This window comes from Talpa europaea (assembly GCF_964194135.1).
Source record: "Talpa europaea genome assembly, chromosome: 5".
NCBI classification, from domain to species: Eukaryota; Metazoa; Chordata; class Mammalia; order Eulipotyphla; family Talpidae; genus Talpa; species Talpa europaea.
Genome location: NC_140071.1, coordinates 11,572,510 through 11,600,428, shown reverse-complemented (window position 1 = coordinate 11,600,428; position 27,919 = coordinate 11,572,510). Strand labels below are relative to the sequence as shown.

Genomic DNA, 27,919 nt, shown 5'->3' with positions numbered 1-27,919 from the left:
CTGAAAGCTGTTGAAATGTCAAAAGAAAAAAATATATAAAAGCCTAAATGTATCTTTTCCTTAGACTTTGTTTGAAAGGAATTATTTACAACTATCATTTCTTAAATTGTAAACATGTTACTCAACAAGCAATGTTTCCTGAAACTAAACTAATCTTTTTATTATGTAAAAGAAGGAAAGTAAATATTTTGGTTTCTATTATTAATAAATCTTTGTCACTTTAAAATGACATGAGATGTTCATAAAATTGTCAACTGACTTTTTTTTTTTATTTCTTTCTTTAGTTTGAAGCTTTTGAAAATGTGTCCAAAACATAGATGAAATGTTGGAAACCAGTTGAAAAGCAGTAATATCAACAAATTAGGACTGCTTTTTCTTCATCCACGTTGAGAATTGTCAAAAAGCAAACTATGACAATATATCAATTTTTGCTACTGTGTCTACTCTGGGTATGCCTGCCACATTTCTGTTCTCCAGAAATGGTGTTCAGAAGGACTCCTGTGCCCCAGCAAAGAATTTTAGGTACACGGGTACCGAGGAGTGATGGCAAAATTCTGCATCGTCAAAAACGTGGTTGGATGTGGAATCAATTTTTCTTACTGGAGGAATATACAGGATCTGATTATCAATACGTCGGCAAGGTAAGTCTGCATTGAAATGGCAAACATTTTCTTTCCTTTCTTGTCTCAGGAGGGAAAATTTGAAAATCACCAAGATAATCATTCTTATAAATTTGATTTGTAGCTACCCTAAAATAATTTTTGTTGATGGAATGTAAATTATATTTAAAAAAAAATTGTGGCATGAATATAGCAATTTATTTGCTAGAATGAATTCTGCCCACTAAATCATGGATTAAAATTTGCAATTGAAAAATCTGTAGTTAGAAATAAATGATAGTAAGAGAAGTGTGTGTCAATATAGTCATTTACAATGACTATGTATACGATATATTTACTATAGAGCAATCATATTGCTATTGTCTTTTCTGAAGAAGAGAGATATATAAAACTTAGTTAATTTTTGCAGAATGAGAATGCAAATATTAAAAATGTGAGCTAGATTCCAAAATTGTATATTTATAAGAAAACTTATTTGAGATATCTCATTTTTTTTCTTAAGTCCCACTGTGGATACATTGATATAAGTATAAAATAAATAGCAATATATGCATGTAAAAGCAATTTATGTATTGCAATATGGTGTTTTGCAATACAGAGATTTTTTGTTCTATTTTAATTATAAAAGTTAGTGAGGAAATTAGTTGTGGTCAGTAATGGAATGAGAATTGGATATACAAGTAACAATAAATGCTTTTTTTATATTAGATTGTATTAATTTCCAATTTTCCTTCTTGCCACAATCTAAATCCAAATGAAGATAAATAATGTCTTAAGAAATAATTCATTTTAACAGATTATCATTTTTTTGAACCTTTAGGAAAATATGTCAAAGGAAAAAAAAAGAGTTTAAGCACACTAATGAGAAGAGAATAGATAAAAATCACATCAAAACATCATATTTTAATGGTATAAATTTTGATGGATACATTACTTTGTTGGTGACTTTTGCAATAACCTAACTTTGACAGCTTTATTCAAATAATTAAAGTTGTGCTAAAAGAAGAAATTACTTGTTGACCTCTAAGAAGAGACTACTTTTGAGAGAATACATGTTCATTGATTTTAAAATATTTTGATGTGTTTTCTCACACTCCCATTATTTTAATTAAAAAAAAAATGATTGGCAATGTGTGAGGATGACCAGAAAGGTTAAATATCTTATTGACAACAATGAGAATTAAAAGAAATAGCATCCTAAGCAATATTACCAGAATGCATTCAGTGGTGAAATTATCCTAGGTCTCTTCAGACTGGATGCCTAAGATCAGAGGGTTAAAGCAAATTTTATGGTTTTCCCAATAGGCAACATTTAGTTTATGAAACCAACCAGACAAAGATATAACAGGTGTCTGGACCACGGAAACTATAATGCAGTTCCTTTGGGTCTTCCAGAACATAGCAGTTATTTGACTTCTTTGCATCTATTTTTCATCATCTAGATTTTAATAAGGATCTAATAAATGTGGGTGAATTGAATTATCATTACCTTATATACTCTCCTGACATCCTGACAATCCAACTACTTCTTATGTACTTCATTTGTCCTTTCCTAAAGAATATTAACACCTTGATCAAGAACTTTATTTCATATCTCACTTTATCTCTAGTTGTTAGAGTAGTGCTTAATATTTAGTTGATTAAAATGATCTGAATTGAATTCCCAGAATCCCTTAGTAGTGTTTGATTCTTTGGTAAAGAAAACTAGTCAAGAATTTTAAATCACTATAGTTAATTAAAGCTGTTAGATATTTAAAATATATGCATATATGCATCTTGATGTACATTTTGTTCTTCCTTTTTCTCTTCTATAAAAGCACATCAAAAATTGCTTAAGTGGAACAGCAAACAAAATGTATGGGATGTGTTCATGAGTTCTTTCTATATAATATGTCCTGAACTTCCAGGTCAACGGAAGTTATATATATATATATATATATATATATATATATATATATATATATATAAGTTTATATATATATAAGTTTATATATATACATGTTATAGGTTCATATATTTTCAAAATACTCCTTTTAAACTTTAATTACATTATGCAGTATGGTATTTAAAAACCCATTGAAGAAAAAAGATATATGGGGAAAAATAAAAAGACAACTCAGTGCCTAAATTGTCACTGGCACAGCAGGAAGAAACCAAGCCAACCAATAATGAACTCAGAGCATTTCTATGTTTAGCAGCCAATAACCAAAAAACATTTTCTCTAAATCATTCAAGTATATTCTAAACCACAATCTATTTGGTGTAGCTTCTTTTTCCTTTTTCAGTGATGCAATCACAACATTGACCTTTCAGAATTTTCCTATGTACCAGATAGCACCTCCTCCCCTTTCTTTACCTTCCCAAGCAAGGGGTTTCAGAGATGAATATCTTTAAATTCTACATTTCAATCCATCATTTTTCAAATATAGAACATTTAACAAATAATCCTCTTGGAATGAAGATTATGTGAAAGTTGAGTGATTGACTTTTAGCAAAAAATTGAAAGAAATCTCTGGAGATAAAAGTATATTAAATTTCACATAAAGTTGCTCTGTAGACTGTATCCAAATATAATGTATCATAACAGGTGCATGTGTAATGGCCATGAAACTTGGGAAATTATTATTATGGTATTATGAATTTCTATCAAAACTCTTCTCATTTTCCTTCTTGGAGATAGTGTATAATTATGTATTCAATAAAATTTTGTCCCCATTGTACTGAAGATTGATGTTCTTTTCAGTAAAGAAAATGAAAATATGGGATTTACATTATTTTGTTTACTTATCAGTGTCTTGTACTTAATATATATTTGTATATTTGAATTCTCAGTTTCTTCTTAAAAAAGAAGAGTAGTAAAGGAAGGAACACTTTCTCAAATTTTCTGAAGTTTGTTCTTAAATATTTACATAATGTAGTAAATTCTATTTATTTATTTATTTATTTATTTATTTATGCAAGCACTGGGTACAATCAGAAGTGCAGGATGGTAAGAGAATTCACCAGAGACAGAGCGGGCAGCAGAACAGGCAGACTGACAAAATACACTGCTGAGGGGAGCAGCAGGCATGGCAGGAGAGATCTGTCGCACCATATGGGACCCTCAGTGAGGGCCAGGGATTGAACCGGTGCTTCAGAAACTGCGGGCAGCTTCACACCCCAGTGCTCAACTGCTGACCACCAGGGGATGCCCATAAATTCTTAATTTATTTTATCAGTTATATAAACTTAATATTTTGTTTTATTATCATCATTTTTTTTACCATTTTTGTTTTTGTGTTGGCAATTGGATGCATTCATTCCATGACTCCTAGTAATTGTAACTAAAAGTTAAAATGAAGAAATGAATTTAAGTTTCTCGTTGACAGATTCAATATAGAAAAGGAACTAATTGTGTTGGGATATAATATACAAACCTTTGAGTTCCTATTTATAATCTAAAATAGGTAAAAGCCAATTCATGTAAATTCCAGATTTCAGTGTTAGTAATTTCACTAACTTCAGATTCAAAGATATATTTTATGCATTTATACATTACATAAAACTATTAAATTTAGAATTTTAAATTAAGATGTTAAATCTCAGCCCAGTAAAAGTTATTTTATCAAGTAGGAAGTTGAGTTTTTAGAATGTGTACTATTATAGACATTTTTATAAAGGAACATTTCTTATTTTAGCTGCTGTTTAAATTAAGTATTACCAGTGAACTTCTCAGTTCAGTGTTGTGTCTTCCAAATACCCCATAAAAGTTTCAAAACCACTGAGTTTTTTTTCAGTTTTCCATGACACCAGTTATGTTGCTATTTACAAAAATGCACCATAAGCTTAACACTAAATCTGGTTTGTGAGTGCTTGATTATACTGATTCCAGAAGAGTAGGGATAGAGTTGAGTTATGAATGGATTGATCTCATCTGTGAGAGTTGAGCTTCTGATGGGACACAGAGAAAAGCAAAGTACAGGGACATGGCCTTTGACATAAATCAAACAACATAGAGGTAGAGAACTTCCTAGAAGAGAGATGGGAGTTGGACTAGGACTGATATAGAGGTAAATGAGAAAGTACTTCAAAGAATGACTAATCTTACCTAGTGATGCAAATGTACAAGCAAGCAGGTGTAGCAATTTAGGATTCTGTGTGAACCACCTAGTCATTCTAATGCTTTCCCAGCTCCATTAGGAAAAGCAATATAATAATAAAGATTATTCTAGAAGGGCAAGAGAAAGGGAAGGGAACAGAGAGTTTATTCAAAGAAACAACAGAGAAAAACTTCCCAGACTTGGAGTAGAAACTAAATATACAAATCCCTGAAGCTAAAATAACACCTGATGACCTAAATGTAATGAGACCAAAACACATAGTTGTAAGATTTCCAAGAGTCCAAGACAAAGAAAGAATCATGTAATCTATAAAAAGAATCATGGGAAAAAATTCATATAGTCTACACAAGTACCTTCATTTAGACTTATATCTGACTTCTCTGAGGGAACACTCTGGGCAAAGAAAGAATTGGATCATATACTCAAATACTCAGGTAAGTACAACCAGGCAAGAATAATCTACCTTATAAGACTCTCCATCATGTGAGGAAATAAAGGCCTTCTCAGACAGACAGAAGCTGAAGGATTTTGCCAACAGTAGACCTCCCCCTACAAAAAATACTGAAAGGAGTTCTCCTATCAAAATAAAAGAGATCAATCACAAAACAACAAAATCAAGAAAGAGAGAGACCCAGAAAGCTAAGAACAAAATGGTAGTAACAGACCCTTATATATCAATAATTGCCCTACATGTAATGGACTAAACTCACCAATCAAAAGACACAGAGTGACTGGTTGGATCAGAAAACAAAACCCAATTTTCTGCTGTCTCTAGGATATGCACCTGAACTTCAAAGATAAGCATAGGCTCAATTGGGAAATAATGATAAAATTAAATGAGCAGCCACAAGCAAAAAGTGAAAACTGGACTACTGTCTCACACCATTTACAAAAATCAACCAATTAAAAACTTGGAAACCATAAAATACAGAGGAGAAACCATAGGCAAAGCACTCCACAGCATAATCTTCAATGATGACTTTGTGGATTCATCAATGACAGCAAGAGAAACAAGAGTATAAACAATGGGGACTATAGCAAACAAAAAATCTTCTTTATATTGAAAGAAACTATCAGTTAAACAAAAAGACGCCATACTGAGTGTGAGAAACTATTTGCACACCAGACTTCTGACAAGGGACTGATAATCAAGATCTACAAAGAACTTATATGACCCAACAAAAAGAAAACAAACAACCCAAAAAAATAATGGGCAGAGGGCTAACCAGGCACTTCTCCAAAGAACACAGAGAGATGGCCAAGGCACATGAAAAAATGCTCATCATCATTTGTCATCAGGGAAATGCAAATGAATGCCAGAATGAGATACCAACTCACACCGTGAGAATTTCGCATTTCAATAAGTGTTGGCAAGTAGGTGGAGAAAACGGAACCCTTGTACTCTGATGGGAATGTAAACTAGTCCAGTCCCTATGGAAACTAGTATGGAGATTTATCAAAATATTAAAAACAGATCTACCATATGATCCAGCAATTGCACTTCTTTTTTTTCTACCCAAAGAATGTCAAAACACTAATTTGAAGGTATGTATGCACTCCCATGTTCAATACAACACTATTTACAATAGCCAAGTCATGGAAAACAGCCTAAGTGCCCAAAGACAGGTGAGTGGATTAAGATGTGACATATATGTGCAATGGAATATTACTTGCCGTTTGTGATAACATGGATGGACTGAGGGCATTATGCTAGGCTAAATAAGTCAGAAGGAGAAAGACATATGCTGGATTATGTCACTTAATTGGAATATACCGAAATGAAACAGAGTCAGATAAAATAAAAACAGTAACAAACTGTACAAATCGGATTATAGAATTGGGGTTACCTGAGGAGAATATTGAGGGGTAGAGTGGGTAGGAGGCTTACTGGACTGTGGTAGAGGACTATAGGAGCCTTGTTGGTGGGTTTGGCATCATCCTACTTCTAAATCATATACAGCATTGTAAGCCAATGCTGCCTCAATTAAAAAAAATTAAGATATCTTTAATACAAGGTAAAATTGCACTGGTCTTAAAATAACAAATATACAAAATGTGAAAGCACATGAAAATGTGACTGGGGAAGAATATTTTTGTTATAGGAAAGAATGTATGCAATAGAGGGGGCCTCCCTGGTGGTACAAGGAGTTAAGATGCAACCTATGAAACTATTTGCAGCCGCTGCAGCACTAGTTCAATCCCCAGATGGCCAGGGAGCTACCCACATGGCACAGCAGACCTGTCCTGTATATTTCAGTCAATCTGCCTGTTCTGTATCCCACTCTCTCTGGTGAATCCCACCCCGACCTCTGGCCTGTACCCCAGTTCTTGTATTCATAAATAAATAAATCTTTTAAAAAAAGAATGTTAATGCCATAGAAAGCAACCACTATTTACAATGAAGTGAATATATATCTTTGTTCATTACAATCATTCATTCAGTGATTTAATAATGCTTATTTCTTTGAGCACCCTATAATGGTTTAGAAACTGAGGATAATGCTTTAATGTAGATGGACTTCTGACATTCATAAATATTACATTTTAATAAGTGCTGAAGATTTTAAAGGATTATAGTCAATGCTTATTAATTTAATATTTTTTAATTTTAATTTTTAAGAAATAATCTAATCATATTTTTAAATTTTTAGACATGAAAGCGTTTTTTATTTTCTGACATCATTGTTCATTTTTGTGATTTCTCTGCTCAGGTGTAGTCCCCAAAATTCTGCTACGACCATGGCACCCGTGATCAATCACCGCAGTCCCTTGTGCTCTTCCCTCCCCTGTTTTGATCCCTCCTTCACCTTTCCCTGCTGTCTCAAGTCTATAATAGACAAAATATCTTAATTCAAGAGAGATGGAAACAAAACATCTAGAATTACAGACTAAGTTGGAGGAGGTAGTGAAAGTGTACCCTTTGTATCAAATTTGTTTGAAGGACTATCAAAATTTGTCCTAAAAATAGTCTCTGTTTTTACAACTGATCTTCATTCTGGTGGAGATAATTTCCTGGTGAAACTTCAAGATGATTAGCTTCATTTCTAAAAATACAGTAGAATATTTATTACATTTAATATGTTTTTCATACGTTTAGATCAAAATCTTTCATTTGCTGTTTGTTTTCTATTTATAGCATCTGTTGGTTTTTTGCCCATCTCTCCTTTTTTTATATCTTCTTTTGACCAATTTAAAGTTTTGTGTAATTTTATAGTGTTACTTTTTGTTTCTGCTTAGTAGTTACAAATCTTCATTTTGTTATCTTAGCACAGGGTTTGGTAAGCTATTACTAAATAATGTGTAAAGTACAGATGACAATCTCCTTAACTCATGATAAAATAATAATTTTTACATGATTGTAAAACTTCGTAGCAAAAGAAAACAGATGAGAATATGGTGTAGAGACTATAGTAGAGTGAACTGTGATTTAAAAGACTAGAGAATTAGACAATTACAAATCAGAGCCATCCTGCAGAGGAGGAGGAGGGAGAGGGATCAGAGCGAGGGAGGCAGGAGCACAGGGGACTGAGGTGATGGTGCACAGGTGCATTGGTGAAGGAAACTCTATGGGGACTACACCTGAGGAGGTGGGGGGAAGCAAATATTGTTTAAAAATGAACAATGTTGCCAAAAAAATTTTAATAAAAAAAAGAATGGAAATATCAAACCAAGTTTGGTCTCTTGGCAGACATAGAATGGAGATGTGTTTCAAGGTGTTAGCATGCATTATATGTCATTAATTTGACAATAACAATAGATACTATTAAGATTCAATTTAACTATATTGATTTGATTTTCAAAATAAAGACTTCCCACCTCAAAAAAAAAAAAAGTTGATTTGTGCAAGTATATAATTTAGGAATGACAGCTGCTTCAGGGTACATTTCTGTCTCCTGGATTATTAATGTAGTTTTCCTATTGAAAATCAGGTGACAATCCGCTTCTCCCTTGAAGAGAGCATGTTTTTATCTGACTGCTTTTAAATTTTTATCCTAGTGTTTTCCGGTTTACTCATGTATTTTTAATCTGGCTCAAAATATTAGTGAGGGTCAACATGTGGCTGTAATCTCACATAGCTGTTTTTTTTTTCTTTACCTTTCGTTGCTTACGTATTTTCTTTCCTTTAGTCATCTCAATTTGTTTATAGTAAGGCAATTTTTCTCTCCAGTTCCTTAATAGGCAACTACTTTTAATCTTTGTGTGCTATGTCTACAACTTTGGCTTTGAATACCTATTACCCCAGATCAGTAACAAAACTGCAAAGTCACTTTCTTCTATAAACATATACTAATTGAAAAGAGCAGATTCTGATTTGTTGTTCTACAGTCTGATATAGGGTTCTACTTTTAATTAGTTTTTGTTTTGGCATCTTGTCTTATCTTTGTTTCTTTTATGGAATCATTGGTTATATCTCCTCCAGCATTTTAAATAGTTTTTAACATAACTTTTTTCCAAATTACTTCTCTATTATGTCTGAGAAACAATTTTATTATAAGTTGCATATATATATATATATATTCACCAATTTACGTTGCATGTAAATATGTAAATTGTTATTTACAATTTGAGTACGTATTCCTAAATGAGTATTTGATTATTATTATGTAGTTAAATTATTCATTTGTTTTTGTATTCTAAACACCCTCCTCCTGCCACAGACACACAGCCTGTATTCTGATTCTCCTCTTGGAAATAGCTGCCTTTATTCTTTCATTTTTTCTCTAACTCTTTACTTTTCACAACTAAATAATTTGGTGTTTCTTTCCTTCGAACAAAATGCATTTTCTTGCATCACCAAAACATAACCATCAAAATCAAGACATTAACATTGATACATTGCGATCATCTGCCTCAGACCCCATCCAGTTGCTGCCAGTTGTAATAGGGTCCATAATGGCTAAAGGACGTAGTTCCCAATCTTATATGGCACTGAATAGTCTAATATTCATCTTTGATTTCCTTCTGTGTTCTGATAAAGTCCTCAATCTCGCTTTGATATCCTGACCTTGACAGTTTTGAAGATTACAGAGCATTTATTTTGTAGCATGTCTTTCAGTTTAGCTTCATCTGACGTTCTCTCATGATTAGATTTAGGTTATACATCTTTGGCAGGAGATCATATAAATGATGCTCTTTTCCTCATTGTGGCCTATCATTAGGCATAAGATTCCAGCTTGTCCCATTACTGATGATTACTATGATTATTGCATTAAAATAGCATGTCCACTGTAAAGTTTCTCTAACTACTGATCCCCTTGAATTTTGTATTTTAAATCTCTTTTTAGAGCAGTTTTAGCTTCCCAGCAAAATTGAGAGGAGATACAGACATTTTGTATATGTATTCTCTCCCTATACATGAGCAGTCTCCCGCATTCTGTAAGTTTATATTTTTTTACCCCCTTTGATGTTATTGTAGTATCTCCTATCAATTCTTCTGTCACTATTTGGACCTTGTTATATAGAAATATATTTTCCGGCTACTGTTAGTTTTTTTTTTTTTTAACAGTTTTTGCCTATTATCCTGAATGTTGCATCATTTTTATATTGTTCAAAAAAAAAGTGCTACATAAATCAGCACCTGTATGGTACCTTCGGATTCCATATACATTGTTTTTATCCTATAAAACAAAACATTTCATTCCTGTTCCATCATAATTTTCTAATGACTATATTGATTATAACTATCTTTTCATTCTGTTTTCTGCTTGCTTTTTTATTATTCTAGTAACAAATTATACAGATTCTGATCTGGTCCCACTTTATTTATGATTGAACACAATGTTTGTCCTGATGCACTTATTTTCAGGCAATATGCGAAGGAGGGTCAAGAGTGCAGGATGGGGTTTTGTGTGTGTGTGTGTGTGTGTGTGTACTTAACAGGAGCTACCTGTGGATGTGATGTGAGTAAGAGGCAAGGTGTTTGTGTGGTTTTACTTCGATGCAGCCAACTCAATTGGGTAGATCTAGAACTGTTAAAAATGTAGATTTCTTTCTTCTTTCAGCCCCATGCTTAGATAGCGCCCAGCAAATAGTACTCGTCTGTTTGATTCATTTCATACTGCTGCGTATGTGTCAAAACTGATCCTTTACTCCCAAACTTCTTTACTCAGGCTTCAGCCCACATAATCATCCTCTTTTCTAAATGAGAAAATGCTTTCTTGCCATGTAATATCAAATACTTTTTTCGAATTGAACTCTGTCGACTTTTTCTTAGATCCTCCTCTTTTGTGTCCTTTCTTCTTGCTGTTTTAAAATTCACTGCATATGGGAAGCCTCGGGTTATCACTTGGTTTCTTCAAAGATAGGATGGTATTTTTCTTTCTTGATCTGCTAATTCTTTTATGTGTTTTAAAGAAGAAGAGGGAAAACTTCCTGTACAGGTTTGCCCATTATTTGGGAGTAGAATGTTCCTCTGTGATATGATTTCCTAGGTTATTTTTCCATTATGGGAACCCTGTTACCATTAATTTATATGGAATAGTTTTTAGTGTTCCCAGACCCCAAAAAATAACCTACCAAGTCATACCAAATAAAAACACTCTACTTTCAGATGGTGAGGAAGCCTGTACATTGTTATTTTTTAGCTGAAATTTATAAGACACTTTCCAAAAGCTCCATTCCAGATGCCCAGAGGATATTTGACTTTATTCCGCTAGCTGTTGAGTTTCTTGAGTTCTCTTAAGCTCCAAATTAATTTTGATTTCTGGTCCAGTTAAATCTCTTCTGGTCCTGTCAGTTTTCTCCACAGTCATTTAGAAAACAAGGGCTTTGCTTATTTTTTGGTGGCTGTTGTTTGTTTGGTTTTCCTGAAAACTGGTTTTGTAAAAACATCCTGGATTTTTGAACTGGAAAAACTTATATAAAGTTGACGCTATCCTTTCCTGACTTTGTGAATTGCATTATGCCTTTGTTTTTACACCAGACACAGTGGCAATGCTCTGCTGGTGTCAGCTCAAGACTATTTGCAAGAGCCCATTGTTAATTTTTCAAGATATTTGTGTGCCAGTTGAAGCCATGGTGGTAGTTTTTTGTTTTGTTTTTTTTTTTTAAACTTTTTTTAAGATTTATTTATTTATACAAGCACTGGGTACAGTCAGAAGCGCGGGAGGGTGCGAGAATTCACCAGAGCCAGAGAGGGGAGCAGAACAGGCAGACCGACGAAATACATTGCTGAGGGGAGCAGCGGGCGGCAGGAGAGGTCTGCACGCATGTGGGACCCTCACCCAGTGGCCAGGATTGAGCCGGCGCTGCAGAGGCTGCGGGCAGCTTTGCAACCCAGCGCTCAACTGCTGCACCACCGGGGAGGCCCCATGGTGGTAGTTTTGAGTACAGTGTGGTATTTACTCCTCTGAAACTGGAAGACACTGTACATCAGGCTTCCTGTCTCTGGAGAACTGGTTGTTTTTGCCAACCTACCACTGTATAGCAGCATTTTTATTCATGAAGATATTTGAATTGGATAGTAATTTATGGACTCCATTATGTGTTTTGGCATATTGTAAATACTTAATTAATGTTAGTAATCTCTTCTCCTTCTTGCCATCCTGCTATTGTAACCAATGTCTTGTATCAGTTCTCATGCAATTTCTCAATTGTTCTATTGTTCTTACAATGACCTTCACTCAAAGCTGAATGATAATGCGTTCTTGGCCTCTGACTTAAAATAATTTATTTTTCTGTCACACAGTTCCCTACTTATTCCACTCTCTGAAGCATTTTTCTCACGGCTGAACCCTGTGACTTTTAACACTAATCAATCTCTTCTTAGTTTAATTGAAGCTCTTCTTATTTCTTCATCTTGTTTTTTTCCCACTTCTAAATATCTTTCCCTTTGTGCCTACAGCTTCAAGGTTCATCATGAATGTCACTAATAAAATGCATGGAAGCATATAAAATTTTAATATATCCACAGCTGATTACTGAAGTGCTGATTATGATGGGTGACACGATAAAGTGGGAGCAGATTGCATTGCACTGAAAACTTTTAAATTAGATCTTTACTGATGCAAAATTCCCATAATACACAACTTCTAAAGGAAAGAATATGTTTATGGACACCACTCTTTTTCTTTCTTTAGATCAAATTTTGAAAAAGATGATCAAGAACCTATTAAAATAGGTAATTCGTTAGCAGTTCTTCAGAACCAACAGCTACTAATACATCCCTCATCTTACATTACTGTGCATCTAGCCAGGTCATAAATTCCTTTGGAAAACTAAAATGATTTCAAAGGCTTCACAAAAGTCTGTTTTTAACTGGTAAAATGTAAATGGTACCAAAACAAGTTTGAACATATGTGAAGAACGAAAGTTTCCTGAGCAGACATTTTCTAACTATTCTTTAGGCACTTTTTAAATCTTGAGATCTAATTAGATAGAAATGTAAAATATTTTATTTGTATTATTTCTTAGCAGTTAGAATATAGTAAGTGTTTATTTTGTGTGTTACATGAAGTAACATATCAAAATATTTATTCAGGAATGTCCTTGGTATAAACACCTTATGTTCCACATATACATTTATTATTATTATTGTATATCATGTTTGTTTATTTCATTAGTGGTTTTATATGTACAGACAATTTTGTCAATATCTGTCATATTATATGTATATACAAATATTCCTTAATTGTGTCCAATGACAGGGCCTGGGAAGCCAATATCCGAATAGCAATGAGTACACCTAGTATTTCAGATATTTAAGTCTCTAACTATGACAGTGGATTTCTGTATTTCTATATGCAATTCTACCAACTTTTGCCTTGTATAGTTTGATGCTTTGTTGTTAGGCTTTTGCATACTGGAATTATTGTCTTCTTGAAGTATTGACTTCTTTATCATCATATAATGTTCTTTTTCATCCATGATAACTTTCCTTCTTTGAAATCTGCTCTGTTGGAAATTAATATAGCTATTCTTGCCTTCTTTTGATTGGTGAGAGCATGGTATCTTTTTCTTTTTTTGAAGATTTATTTATTTATTTATTTATTTATTTATTTATACAAGCACTGGGTACAGTCAGAAGCGCAGGAGGGTGAGAGAATTCACCAGAGCCAGAACGGGGAACAGAACAGGCAGAGTGACGAAATACACTGCTGAGGGGAGCAGTGGGAGCAGCAGGAGAGGTCTGTGCACCATGTGGGACCCTCGCTGGCGGCCAGGGATCAAACTGGTGCTGCAGAGGCTGTGGGCAGCTTTGCAGGCCAGCGTTCAACCACTGCGCCACCAGGGGCAGCCCCATGGTATATTTTTCTCCATCTATTTACTTTTAGATTAAAAGATTATATGTATTTTTATACATAAGAGGATTTTCTTGCATATATCATACAGTCCATTTTTGATTATTGATCTACTCTGACAGTTTCTATCATTTAACTGGTACATTTAGATCATTTATCTTCAAAATGATTATTGATGTAAATGAAATAATGTTTACTATATTCGTTACTGTTTTCTATTTGCTGCCCTTGTTCTTTTCTCCTATTTTCTTCCCACTGGTCTTTTGCCCTTTGTGTTCTTAATTAAATATTTTACATGAGTCCATTTCTCTCTTACAGTGGCTATACCTTTTTATTTTAGTAGTTGGCCTAGAGTTTGTAATAGACATTTACAGATAATACAGGTACATTCTTAAATAATCCTACCTCTTTCACATAGTGTGAGCACCTTAAAATAACAAACTAATCCTAATTCCTCTAATCATTTCCTTGTATCATTGTTTTTTGTTTCATTCACTTCTATGCAAGCATACATTAGCACAACAGAGAGGTATACATACAAATACAGTGTACACAATTAAATAATTTTGTATTACTTTCAACAAACTGTTGTTAGATCTGTTAAAATTAAAACAAGTTTTAATTTAACCTAATCTTATTCCTTTTTTGTGCTGCTTCTTACATGATGTAGATCTGAATTTCTGATCTTTATTATCATCTTTCTTTTCTAAGAACATCTTTAAACATTTGTGGCAAGGCAGGCTTACTGACAAGAAATTTCCTAGATTTTTATTTGTCTGAGAATATCCTTATCTTTCCTTTACTTTTGAAGGATAATTCTATAGCATGCAGAATTCTAGGTTACATGTTTCTGAGGATTAATTGGATAAAATTCTGATTTTTATTGTTTTATTAGTAGTCTGTTTTCAGGAATTTCTCTTTATTTTGATTTTCTGTAGTTTGAAAATGATATGTCTAGGGTGTAATTTTTTGACAATTATCCTCCTTGGCAGCCATGGGCTTCCCAGATCAGTAATTTAGTGTCAGACATTAATTTGTGGAAATTAAGGGTCCTCATTATTTCAAATACTCCCTTCTATTCCCTTCCTTCTAGCTCTCCTTTTTCTGTCTTTCTTTCTTCTTCTTTCGGTATTCACATTAAAATGTCAGATCTTCAGTAGTTATCACATAGTCCCTAGATATTTTGCTCTTGTTTTTCCAGTCTTTTTTCTCTTTGCTTTTCATTTTCCAAAAATTCTATGTATATATACTCTGGCTTAGACCTTTTATTCTCAGACATGTCCAGTCAACTTATGAGGCCATTAAAGACATTCTTAAGTTTTGCTACAGAACTTTTTATTTTTGTCTTTAACATTTCCTTTACTTTATTATTTTTAGCTTTTTTAGGATTTCTATATCTCTGCTTATATTGCCCATCTGTTCTTACATGCTATCTACTTATCCACTAGAGTCTTAAGCATATTAATCATAGTTATTTTAAATTGCCAGTCTGAAAATGTTAATATCCCTGGTGTCTTATTCTGATATTCACTCTGTCTCTTCAAATTGTATGTTTTGCTTTTTATTATGTCTTAAAGTTTTTATTTTTCTTGATTATAAAATAAACACAAATTTATAGATAATATATATATATCTGAAGTAACTATTAAATAATATGAAAGTTTATTAATCCTCTTGAAATAGTGTTTTCAAATTCATACATATTCTGTTTCATATTTTTACTTTATGTGTATACACACATGCAAACAAAATATTAGGACTTTATGTACACAAATGAAATATATTTAGCACTTTAAAATGTTCAATAATTAAAATGATATTGGTTTGCATCTGTTGAGGGCATTATGTGTGCCAGTTATGCCAGACACTTTAGAAAATGCTATAATTTAAATAACACAGTTCTAACATCAGGGCTACTATTCCTACTTTACCAAGAGGAAGCTGAAGTTTCCAAGAATTTACCTATTATATTGAGTTATTTAGCTTACAAATTACTTAGCTAGGATTTAAATCTAGTACTGTATTTCCAGGAAATTTTGATTATTTCACTATAGTATATTAGGATGCTAGGGGAATATATATATATATATATATATATATATATATATATATAACATCACACAGAAGCCTGAATTTTTCTTTATTTTTTATTTAAGATTCTTACAGAATATATAATTCTAGCAGCCTGAAATCGCTATGCCATTTATGTATTGGTAATAATTTAAAGAGAAAAAAATCTGTAGTTTCAACATCAACACATATTAACAGTCAAGATTCCTTAGAAACATGACATAATCTCTGAGACTTTCCATATTTTTATTTTTTTCCATATTTTTAAAATAAATAATAACAGCTATTCATGCAGGTTGTAATTTTGGGAATTTAAATTAGATAATGAATATGCAAACTCATAAAATCTTTCAAGTCCCATCCAAATGTGCAGCATTATTATAATTTTCAGGGCACACATCAGTCAAAAAACACAGTAGCTACCAATAAAAAAATATTTAATTCAGTGCAATTTCAATTATATAAATGCAAAGAGAAAGATAAAGGAAATACTCAGAAATGGAAGTGTCGTGATCATGATAAGTAATAACTTCTTGTTGATGACGGCATATGTTAGTAGTTGGGCTTCTTTTCAAACATAGTTTTCTTCCGGCCCATTTAACATGCCAGAAATATGCAAGCCAAAAGAGATGTGTAGAATATTGCAACACATACATACACACTACAGATTTGGAAACAATTCCAAATAAAGCATTATTAGCCTAGTTTTAATGTAATCAACAGAAAATAAAGAAAAATCTTGGTTTTAGTTGAGCAGCTGGGATCATGAATTACTGAAGAAAAACCAGTAAACATGTTAAGTTAAAGGTAGGACACAAATAATCCAATATTCACAAATTTGGATATAAAATAATGAATACTGGTAAGTCATTTAAGAGCAATTATATGAAAATATCAAAACATTTAAAAGTCACACTTCAAAACATTTCAAGTATGACCACACATTTAATTTGTTCTCTGGCTAAAAGCAGTATAACTACCAAAATCTTGATTATAAAATAAACTTATTTTTTCAATTTAAGTCAATTACCCAGTTTCAAATGAAAATTTTTATTCTCTGTTTTGTAAATAGTAATTTTAAACTAGCTTGTAATGTTTCATTTCACAAAATTTGAACTTTGTTTTCACACCATCATTTTACAACCTGTTTTTTTCTTTAAAACCCACGAATTCCTATTGTCAACTGGTTCATTGTCAAATGCATTCCTTTTTTAATAGTATTTTAACCACAAATTTCCCTGCATCACAACGGATTATTTTTCTCTTTCTTGCCAGAGGGTACTACATACCAATAGGGAAATGTCTGAAGGATAGTGGGTTAATATTACTGATTGGACATTGATCTAGGGTTAGTTTATCCATATTGTAGTTATGCATTTTGTTGTTAAATAAAAGAAAATTTACTAAGTATGTTTCTTTTATTTATATAGATGTAAATTTGTATATACAAATTAATAGCTAACAATTTCATAACCAAATAATAAGTTTTAACAGATATCTATTCATTACTAAAATTAGTGGTGATATACACTTGGCTAAAGCAAGCTTGTATAATAATTTGCCTAAAGAGTAAAATCACCACAGTGTATTTTCTTTTATTGTTTTTTTCTACTAAACAAGGGGAAATAATACCTTTGATACCAATTACCTAAAAGTATGTTTCTTTGTGTGCACTAATGAAAGAAGACAGGGAATCAAATGTATGATTATAAAGAGGCCAGTTAAGAGAAATATTGGGTAAATAATCCCCCCCCCCCCCACACACACACACACTCCAGGCCATCCTCAGCAAGATACTTGCTTTTAAATGACAGGATAAAAAAGTCACTAAAGTAAAAAATAAAAGATCCTAATTAGATAGTACTAGACTGAGAAAAGTTACTTTATCTTAAGATACCATAATTGTTAAGTTTTATATTGGCAGGTTATAGCAGAGTAAACAGAAAGACTAGTTTCTTCATCACTGAACACCCTGGTTCTCACATAATATGTGCTTTGTGTTTGTGGAACCAAGTTGTTATCAATTGTAATAATCTAGATATCTCTTCTTTGACATTTTTCATCTCTCGTCCTTTTCCTCTTACAATTTATATGCTGACATCTTTGTTTCTTGACTCTGAGTTTTTCATTTGTTCGTGGAGAAAGGTCATATATTTTCGGTATCTCTTAAAATATGTTCTTGGGCCTCCCGGGTGGAGCTGTGGTTGAGCGCCACACTGTGAAGCTGTCCTCAGCCTCTGAAGCACCCGTTCCATCCCCAGCCACCCACTGGGCAAGGGTCCCACATGGCTCGAAGACCTCTCCTGTCTCGCCCGCTGCTCCCCTCAGTGGTGCACTTCGTCAGTCTGCCTGTTCCATTCCCCGCTCTGGCTCTGGTGAATTCTCTCACCCTCCCACACTTCTGACTGTACCCAGTGCTTGTATAACTAACTAAATAAATATGTTCTTACTCCCTTTATGGGTTGAATAGTTTTCCATATAAAGCGTAGTCATCTAAACTAAAATAGTTTTCTCTAAATCTGTCCTTTAGATTAATTATGACTTTTAAACTTTCTATCACAATAGATTCTATTGCTTTACCTAATTTGTTACATTTTAATCATATGTCCTTTTTTGTTAAATATAGAGTAGCTTAAAAGAATATTTGAAATTGTGAATGTTCTGAAAAATTTAAATCTTAATCTTAACTTATAATGATATACTGCTAAACAATGATATGAATTCTTTATGTAATTATTCCATAATAATAAAATATTCTGAAATTATAAAATTAAACTAATATTGTATTAAGTAGCCTCAATTACAAAAAGTTTGCCCCCAAACACATGTAATTTTCAATATTACTTACCAAAAGTCATACAGGTTTTCAACACTTAAATGATTTTTGGTTTACTGCACTATATTTATTTAATTACCCTCAATTTAAAGAATATAATTTGTCTTTTTCCTATATTTTCCTTAATGTCATGCAAAATTATAATCAGTGCAAAAGTATCTTAATTTTCCATCTTGTCTCTTATTTAAAAAATACCTTGCATTCTGGAGATGATTAAATATTTTAAGCAAATAACAATTTGCTTTTGTTTTTTCTCAATGGAGTTTAAAATAATTAAAGTTAATACTTGTTTGAGGCAATTGATGTGCATCACTAGTTTCATTTTCAATCCGTTCCATTCATCTGATTTTGTTGAATGATTATACCAATTTTTAAGTATATTATATCCAGTAGGAAGAGTTTTGTGGGAATATCACCATTTGCTGTCGAAACTGACATGGTTGTGTTTTCCTAAACATTACATATTGGCAACTTCAGACCATTATTTTTTTTTAACTGATGTAAATAAGCTCTGTGAATTCACCTAACTTTCTTTCACCTTGGCTAATGACAAAAGGATACAACCTAGTTGAAAAATGAACTGTAGCTATGGAATTTTAATGGGTGATTGTCTTTATTTTTATGTGAAGAGAATTACCAATAAAATTAAGCACAAATTATGTTAAAATATATTGAATGAGACGCACACACCCACAGAGAGAGAATCCAGAGATAATGAACTGTTAAAAACCATATTTTTTCCAAAGCCATTTCAGTGATCAAACTGAAATGACACCATTAAATGTTGAAATAAATGTACTTAATTTCAAAAATTATTATGAAATTTTAAAACCACAATAATGAACTCTTCAGCTTCAATATACCCTCCCCATTTATTTTACTCATGTTAAACTTTGACTAGATTTTTCAACAGTAATACTGGGTGTTAGAAGAAAATGATGCATGTTCTAAAAGTTTCTGAGAAAAATATGTGGAACCTAATTGTATATATTGATTTAAATTGTTGATCAGGGAGTTTAAAGAAATCTGTTACTGTAAATGTGAGAAAATGTAATTGGGGGGGAAAGGCCATTTGAATGAGTAGAAAACTTATAAAGAAAATAGCTCATAAACAAAGCAACAAGTTCTACAAGTATGTATGATTAATATACATCAATACATAATGTAATATTAATATATATTACACTCATAAAATGAAATAGATTACTTTTCTGGTTAGCTGCATAACACCACAAAATTTAATGACTTACCACAACAGCAGTAATTTTATTATTTGTTATGCTTCTGTGGTTCTGGATATTGGGAAGGACTTGGCTGGTTGTTTCAGGCTAAAAGTTTTTCATAAACTTTCAGTCAAATTATGGCTGAACTGTTAGAGTAATTGGGGGGTGACTAGATATTTCTCCTCCCCAATTTAGTCTGTAAGTTCATTGCTATAGCAATCAAATGTTTACTGGGGGTTGTGGTCTTGTATTGTTTTGTTTTAATTTGGTGGTTTATGGCTATATTTCAGAGGATAGCTATACTTCCTACTACTGAATGTAAAATTGTTTTTGTATTGTATGCATACAAACACATAATGTTTTTCTAGAATGTGTTTATAACTTCTCAAAGATTATCTTTAAATAAAAAAACCCCAATAAATGTAAAGACCTAACACCTTTTCCCTTATTCCCTCCTTGACCATAGTCAGTAGAAATGGCAGCCATTTGCCTGTTGTTTGGGATCTAATCATTTCCTTGTCACTCTATAGCTGCAAGATAAATCATCTTGATAAGCCTTGAAAACCCAGAAGCTTCCAATGTTGCCTCTGTGGCATAATCTCCAAAACTTCTCAGTCCTAAAATAATATAAAAAACTCTAATCACTTTCTTCAGTTTAGTTCAATCCAGTTCAAGAAATGCAGTACTTATATTAATAAATCCCTTTAATGACTACTTTTCCCTAGCCTTCTCCTTCCTTCCACATCCCTTTTCATACACTTCTTGGTGATAAGAAGGAAAGAAAGATTCTTAGGGCCTTATGTAGGTCATAAGAAAGAAATGATCTTCTTTCACTAATTCTCCAATTTCAAGACTAAGATGTAGAATGTTCAATGTCACTGCTACTCTACAAGAAACACTCTACACAATTTAGTGATTTTCAAAAATGATAAGAAGAATGATGGAATCTCTAAAACATATGAACCTTCTTTAAAATAATTTTCCCAAGAACTCCTTTATAAATGATAAACTAACACATAGTGTCTTCTGTGTATGATGCATACCATTTAAGGGCTTGAGACAGATAATGCCCTATAGAAGCAAGACTAAGGAAAATTTAAATAAATAAATGCTTTCAATGCAATCTTGGTGTCTTTATAGTACTAATTAATTCTCCCTGGTGGCCCAGGCAGTTGAGTGCGGTGCTGTGAAGCTGTCTGCAGCCTCTGCAGTGCCAGTTCGGTCCCAGTTAGCCAGCGAGAAACCCACATGGTACGGCAGACCTCTCCTGTCTCGCCTGCTGCTCCCCCTCAGCAGTGCTTTCCATCATTCTCACTGTTCTGCTCCCCGCTCTGTCTCTGGTGAATTCTTTCGCCCTCTGGTGCCTCTGGCCTGTACCCCAGTTCTTATATGAATAAATCTTTAAAAAAAAGAAAAAGAAATATACCCTAGCTGAGACACCTCATAATTTGACTTAACAGTAGTTCTCGCTAGAGATGCCTTCAGGAATTTTATAGCACGCTTTGTTAAGAAATCTGACATGTTACAGTGTCTTGAGTCATTGCTAATGACTTTGAAAGAGAGCCCTTCGAACTCCCTGATCATGCATGATTGGACTCCCCAGTCAGGGCAGCCCATAAGCACTACACAGACTCCTAATAGGCTGTGCTTTTGAAATTTCGGTTGGTAAGAGGAACCTCTAATTATTGAATCCTGCTCCCAGTGGAATTTTTCTTTGCAGGAGAGATGTAGAGAAACATTCTCAAATGTGGAAAACAACCCATTTAATTTTTTAAGATTTATTTTTATTTATTTATGCAAAGAAGAGCTGGTGTATAGGCCAGAGGTACAGGGGCTGAGAGGATTCACTAGAGACAGAGTGGGGGACATAACAGGCAGATTTACTGAAATACACTGCTGAGGGGAGCAGTGGGCGAGACAGGAGAGGTCTCCCGCGCCATGTGGGTCAGCTCCCTGGCCAGGGATCAACTCAGGCCACAGTGGTTGGTGATAGCTTGATAGTGCTGAGGCTTTAACCCCTGCACCAGCAGGGAGGCCCCCCATTTAATTTTTTATGAGACACTAAGTTTTGCAAACATCATTGTCCATCCATCATTTAATTCTCTATATTTGCCTCTGGTTCCAGAAAGAATTTATTTAGGAAAGTACATATCAATCTACATTATATATATGGGGCTTTTTTACATGATCATAATTGCTTAGATAGTCCATGAATAAGCTTTATATTTTCTCTCCATTCTATTTTTGAAAGAAAAATAGTATCATTTGGATTCATAAAAAATGGTCTATATTTTCTTATGTCATTCATATTAAAATAATAGCCAACTTTACTTACTCTGTGAGCCTCACATATTCCGATTCAAGGTTTGTCATAATCTCTCCCTTTTTCCCCAGTCTCAACAAAATTAGTGTCTTCTTATTGATTTCTGACCAGATTGTGTTGATTGGCTTAACATGCTTTCAGCTGCTCTCTGGTGCCGGGCCATCTTCACTAGCATTTTTTTATTGGATGTAAATTTAAAATTATTCGATTCAGTGCTTTATTTCCCATTTGATATTATACTACTCACTGGAGCAATTACAGCAGAATGCTAATGATGATGCCAGCAGAATAGCCTAGCATATTTGCCACATTCTGGATTTTTTAAGCAACTATAGAATGTACTGACTGTTTGAAATACAGCAGGCATAAAACTCTTACTGTATGTTAGAAGATGCAGTATATTCAACAACTTCTGATATTTTATGTTAATGAAAGGCTCACATAAACACACAAGAAATTAAGCATGTAGGGCCTCCCTGGTGGTGCAAGGGGTTAAGACGCAGCCTATGAAGCTATCCATAGCCACTACAGCAGGAGTTCGATCCCTGGCCAGGGAGCTACCCACTTGGTACAGCTGACCTCACTTGTCTTGCCTGCTGCTCTCCTTAGCAGTGTGTTTCAGTCCGTCTGCCTGTTCTGTTCCCCACTCTCTCTGGTAAATCCTCTCCCCCCACCAGCCCCACACTTCTGGCCCATACCCCAGTTCTTGTATGCATAAATAAATAAATCTTAAAAAAAAGAAATTTAGTGTATATAGAAAATGTTATAGTTCTTGTGATTCATTCATTAAAATTTATCCTTCAAAGAACTCATTATAATTCTATATATGTAATTCAAATTTTTCCAAATTGTTGGTCTAGAACAAGTATCAACAATTACCATTATCCAAAAAGGTAATGATATTTTGCATGAGAAAGAATCTCACACAACAATATAAATTCTTATGAACTAATAATTAATTTTTTCTGGCAGTACTGACAGATATGATTTTTTCACTTTTTAAAATTTGTTCCCTTTTTAAAATTTGTTAAAATTTTTATTTTAGCCAAGAATGGATATATTCATGAAAATTTTTATCAGTTGTCCTCTTGGTACAAATTACTTAAATTGTCTATAGTTTACAGATACTTGACTTCTTTTTATATGCCCTCATTTAATGTGAGGACATTAAAAAATAAAATTAACTGATATTAGGAAACAACAATTCCACCAAGATAGCACCTATCCTGAAAGTTTAATCTTTTTTTAAATTTTTTTAAGATTTATTTATTTATACAAGAACTGTGGTACAGGTCAGAGGCACGGGAGGGTGAGAGAATTCACCAGAGAGAGCAGGGAGCAGAACAGGCAGACGGACTGAAGACACTGCTGAGAGGAGCAGCAGGCGAGGCAAGAGAGGTCTGCCACGCCATGTGGGTTTCTCCTTCGCTGGCCAGGACTCGAACCCGTGCTGCAGAGGCTGCAGACAGTTGCACAGCGCAGTGCTCAACCCCCTGCACCACCTGAGAGTCCCTCCTGAAAGTTTAATCTTAATTTAACTTCTTGGTGATAAAAATTGATTGCATTTTTTATTCGTTCTCTTAAGGATGGTCTTAAACTAGCAAAGTTAAAAAAACCCTTTGATCTTATAAACAATGTTTTAGAGAAATATCCTAAGGAGAATATTTTATTTGAAATGTTATAAAAGTATCAGAAATCTGTCACATTTTAAATGATCAGGATTTGATTACGAGTATTCACATCGAAATAAAAGTTAAATAATAGGAAGATGATTTTAAATGTGCAGCACAGAACCAGTTGTTCTATTTTCATTAATTGTCATGTATCTTGCCATGTCCTTTATCTGCTTGTGAATTTACAAGGAACACAGCAGGTTGTGAATTTTTAATAGGCTTTCCTCAAGGAAAGAAAAGGTCAGTATTAACATAAAATTCTTCTTAAAGATTTGTGGCACAAATGTTTCACACCGGAGAACAGGTGTTACTGAGGAACTAAAGTCACAATAATCTGACAATTTTTTCTATGTTTAAGGAAAACTTAATGTCTCACATAATAAAATAACACAAGGTCAAATCAATATAAAACTTATTTCAGAGTTCATGCTGTAAAATATTTGACACATGATCTATAATCCCACTTCTAAGTAAAATAAACTGTTCAACTAGATATTTAATAAATCCAAGTATTGATATGTTATATCCAATACAAAAGAGGCATGAGAAAGGTACAGTTGTAAGGACTAGCCTTTGTGTGATTGTTGCTTATTTAAATGAGTTGTAATGTGAAATAAAGTTCTCACTCACACAAAATGAGTGATAAAGACAATATAAGTGTAAGGGTGTAATAATTATGAAAAGGAAAAAAATAATATAATAAAGAGGAATTGTAAAAAATAGGGAGAGGCTAGGTAGGAGACTGTAAAGAGTTCCATCCATTGGTCTCTTTCTATAACTGTGAGAAAACCATCACCATCAACATTCTTGTTAGTCTGTCTCATCAGTTCCATCAAGTTACAGGGCATCTAGAAATGCATCTCTTTATCTTACTTACTATGGTAAATATATTTTGTATTTGCTTTACCTGCCCATTTCTCAAATATGTTTATTGAAATAGTCTTTTTTTTATTAAATATTTATTTATTTATTTATACAAGCACTGGGTACAGTCAGAAGCGTGGGAGAGTGAGAGATTTCACCAGAGCCAGGGCGGAGAGCAGAACAGGCATACTGATGAAGTACATTGCTGAGGGGAGCAGCGAGTGGCAGGAGAGGTCTGTGCGCCATGTGGGAACCTTACCTGGCGGCCGGGGATTGAACCAGCGCTACAGAGGCTGCGGGCAGCTTCGCAACCCAGCGCTCAACTGCTGCACCACTGGGGAGACCCTGAAATAGTCTTTCAATAAACATAGGCTAATAATGCCAAGTCCCCAAATATCACCCCTCTGGTCTTTTATTCTCATGTTCATGTCCATTTGTTTCCTTTGTAAAAAGAAAGTTACTTTTTTTGTTTGTGTGTTTATGCAAGTTCTGTATGTCTCAAGAAAAATTTACTGTAAGTCTGCCTTTTTAAGACCAACACTTAAAAATCTAAAAATCCACAGGTCTAATACATTCCTCTTATTTATATTCCCATTGTAAAAGAAGATTTTTTCCTTAGTTTTCTGATTCTCAAAACCACAGTCTAACTTAGAAACCTTAATTCTTTGATTCCCTACTACCAAGTTCAATTTTCTAATCCAACAGAAACTCCCACGGTATGTGGCCCAATTACAAGGTTATTTTTGCTCTCTGTAGCATTATAAATGTAAAAATCCTCCTCTGATTCATATTCCAAAACTAGTTTAAAAAAATTAAAATCTCACCAAACTAGCATTTTTTTTTTGCCATGTTTAATTGATTAGAATAGTAAAACTGGTCTGAGCCCCATCTTACTTTATATCCATTTTCATTCTGAATCTATATTCTGTATTTACCCAGTGTTCTTTATGTGATGTGAAATTAATAATATTAAAAAAAAACAGGTTAAAAACTCTACTCATTCTTTATCTAATTGTTTAGCTGTCATCTGTTTAAGGGATACTCACCCATTCCTATGAGTTAGTCTGTGGTCTGTCTTTTGAATTTCATTACAGTGTTTGAATATTCCATTATACTAGAAAGGAACTGTTGATTTACTTTGAGAAGTAACTTTCTTATGAGAATAAACAAATATTCCTGTATTAAAATTGTTGAATGAATAGATGATATAACACCATAGTTGTCTGCTACATAACCCAAAAATAACTGATCAAGTGATTGATAATGGTAAAAATCTTTTCATGATTTATTTTGATTCCCAGACAGAACAAGAAAAATGCAATTCTTATATCTGCTCTTTGGAAAATTGCTGCTATGTTGCACATTCATGTAATTGGAAAGTTTCCCAGCAACTATGTGCATTTTCAATTACTACAAAGCATCAATCTTGTGACTTTTTGAGAGTGGTTTCCTGGACAACACAGTCATATGTTACTTTTGAGAGCTTTTTAGTTAAAAGCAGATATTTCTTGGGTATTTCAACCATACTTTTGTGCATGATTAACCACAAATTCAGTAAAAATCTATTTGTTAGCTAACTTTATATTTTTCTCCAAAGTACATATACATTTGGACTATCTTTGTCTATTATGTCTGCAATGAGTTACTTGTACAGAAATCAGGAAAATTAAGTTTGATCCAAATTTGATGACTAAATGCTGATTACCATTAACCAAAAAGTAGATTTCTTTTGTAGATCCAACAATAAGCAGTAATACAATAAGCAGTACTATATCAGGTATATGTTTTGTTAAAATAGCTATGTACTTTAAGTTTTCATGTCCATATAAAGTATGTTCATTGTCAGGTTCATTAACATAAGCTTCCATATGAGAAAGAAACAAAATTATTCTATACATTGAATGTAGTTTTCGTTATCTAGATATTGATAGATGGAAATGTTTAATGTTGTAAACAATCTAAAGAGCAAAACCAAAACTATTTGCATAAATATCTCTGTAACTTTCATATAATTGAAAGATATTGTTTCCAATTCTTAAAAATGTATAGGCTCCAGACTGTATAATTATTCTGATTTATGTCTACATTCCATGTAGACATGGTTGTGAAGATATATGTTTTAATATATACTTATAGAAATTTAGACAACCTGTACATCTTTACATATTTTATCCAATAAAAAATAGAAATTAAAAAAGTATAAATTCTACTTGCAAATAATAGAACTGTGAACCTATATTGAAAATGATTATTGGCTGGAAGGCACATTTAAAGAAAAAGGTACAATCCTTGTGTCTTATGAAATCCTGGTAGGTTTCCTCCTCTGGCTGAGCCCCTCCCTTCAGGGTAGGAGTTTTATGGAAGGTAGGTTATATTCACATCCTGAACCTGCACATCCCTTTCAATACTATCCTCAAAGTACTTGGAACCTGTTATTTCTTACCTAAACATCCCCAGACTTGACTCTCGGTCCAAAAAGCAGTCACCCAAATGCCAGACTTACCCACAGTTGTTCGTCCCTTCTAACCCTGAGAACTAACTTAGTGGGTATCTTTATAAAAACAGAATAGAGTTTGTCCATGACTCAAGGAATCCTGGACCAGCACTTGCACTGGGATAAGATGTACACCAGTCTGAGATGTCCAGGTGAATGCATGCAAAACTTTTTGACATGATGACTTGATTCTGGAAGACTGTATTGTAGACAGAGGCCAGGGTGTAGGAAACAGGCTTGCCATGCATTTGTCTCATTCTTGCACAGAACTTGATATTTGAGGTTGTTAAATATATAGATTTGACAAGGTAGGAAGCTAGATAGAACATGTTTTATATTATACTTTAATAACTTGATTTAGAACTTTAAAACATATAGGCATGTGTTTTATGGATCATTTGTACTCCTGCTCTGAGTCCTGCAAATATTTGTGGACAGTCGCTGACTTTTGTATGAACCAAACAATGAGGTATTATG

General features: G+C 33.3%; 1 protein-coding gene across 2 annotated transcripts in view; it reads left to right on the top strand.

The window, feature by feature from the left end:
• Window positions 1-398: 398 nt before the first annotated feature.
• Window positions 399-27,919, top strand: part of CDH10 (cadherin 10) — a gene marked incomplete at its 3' end in the record, with an annotated part of 69,987 nt that continues 42,466 nt past the window's right edge. For both annotated transcript variants that reach the window (XM_084232862.1, XM_084232861.1), the window contains exon 1: window positions 399-641. In XM_084232862.1, coding sequence (XP_084088988.1) covers window positions 411-641 — 231 coding nt within the window. In that variant the 5' untranslated portion in view covers window positions 399-410. The remainder of the gene's footprint in view (window positions 642-27,919) is intronic.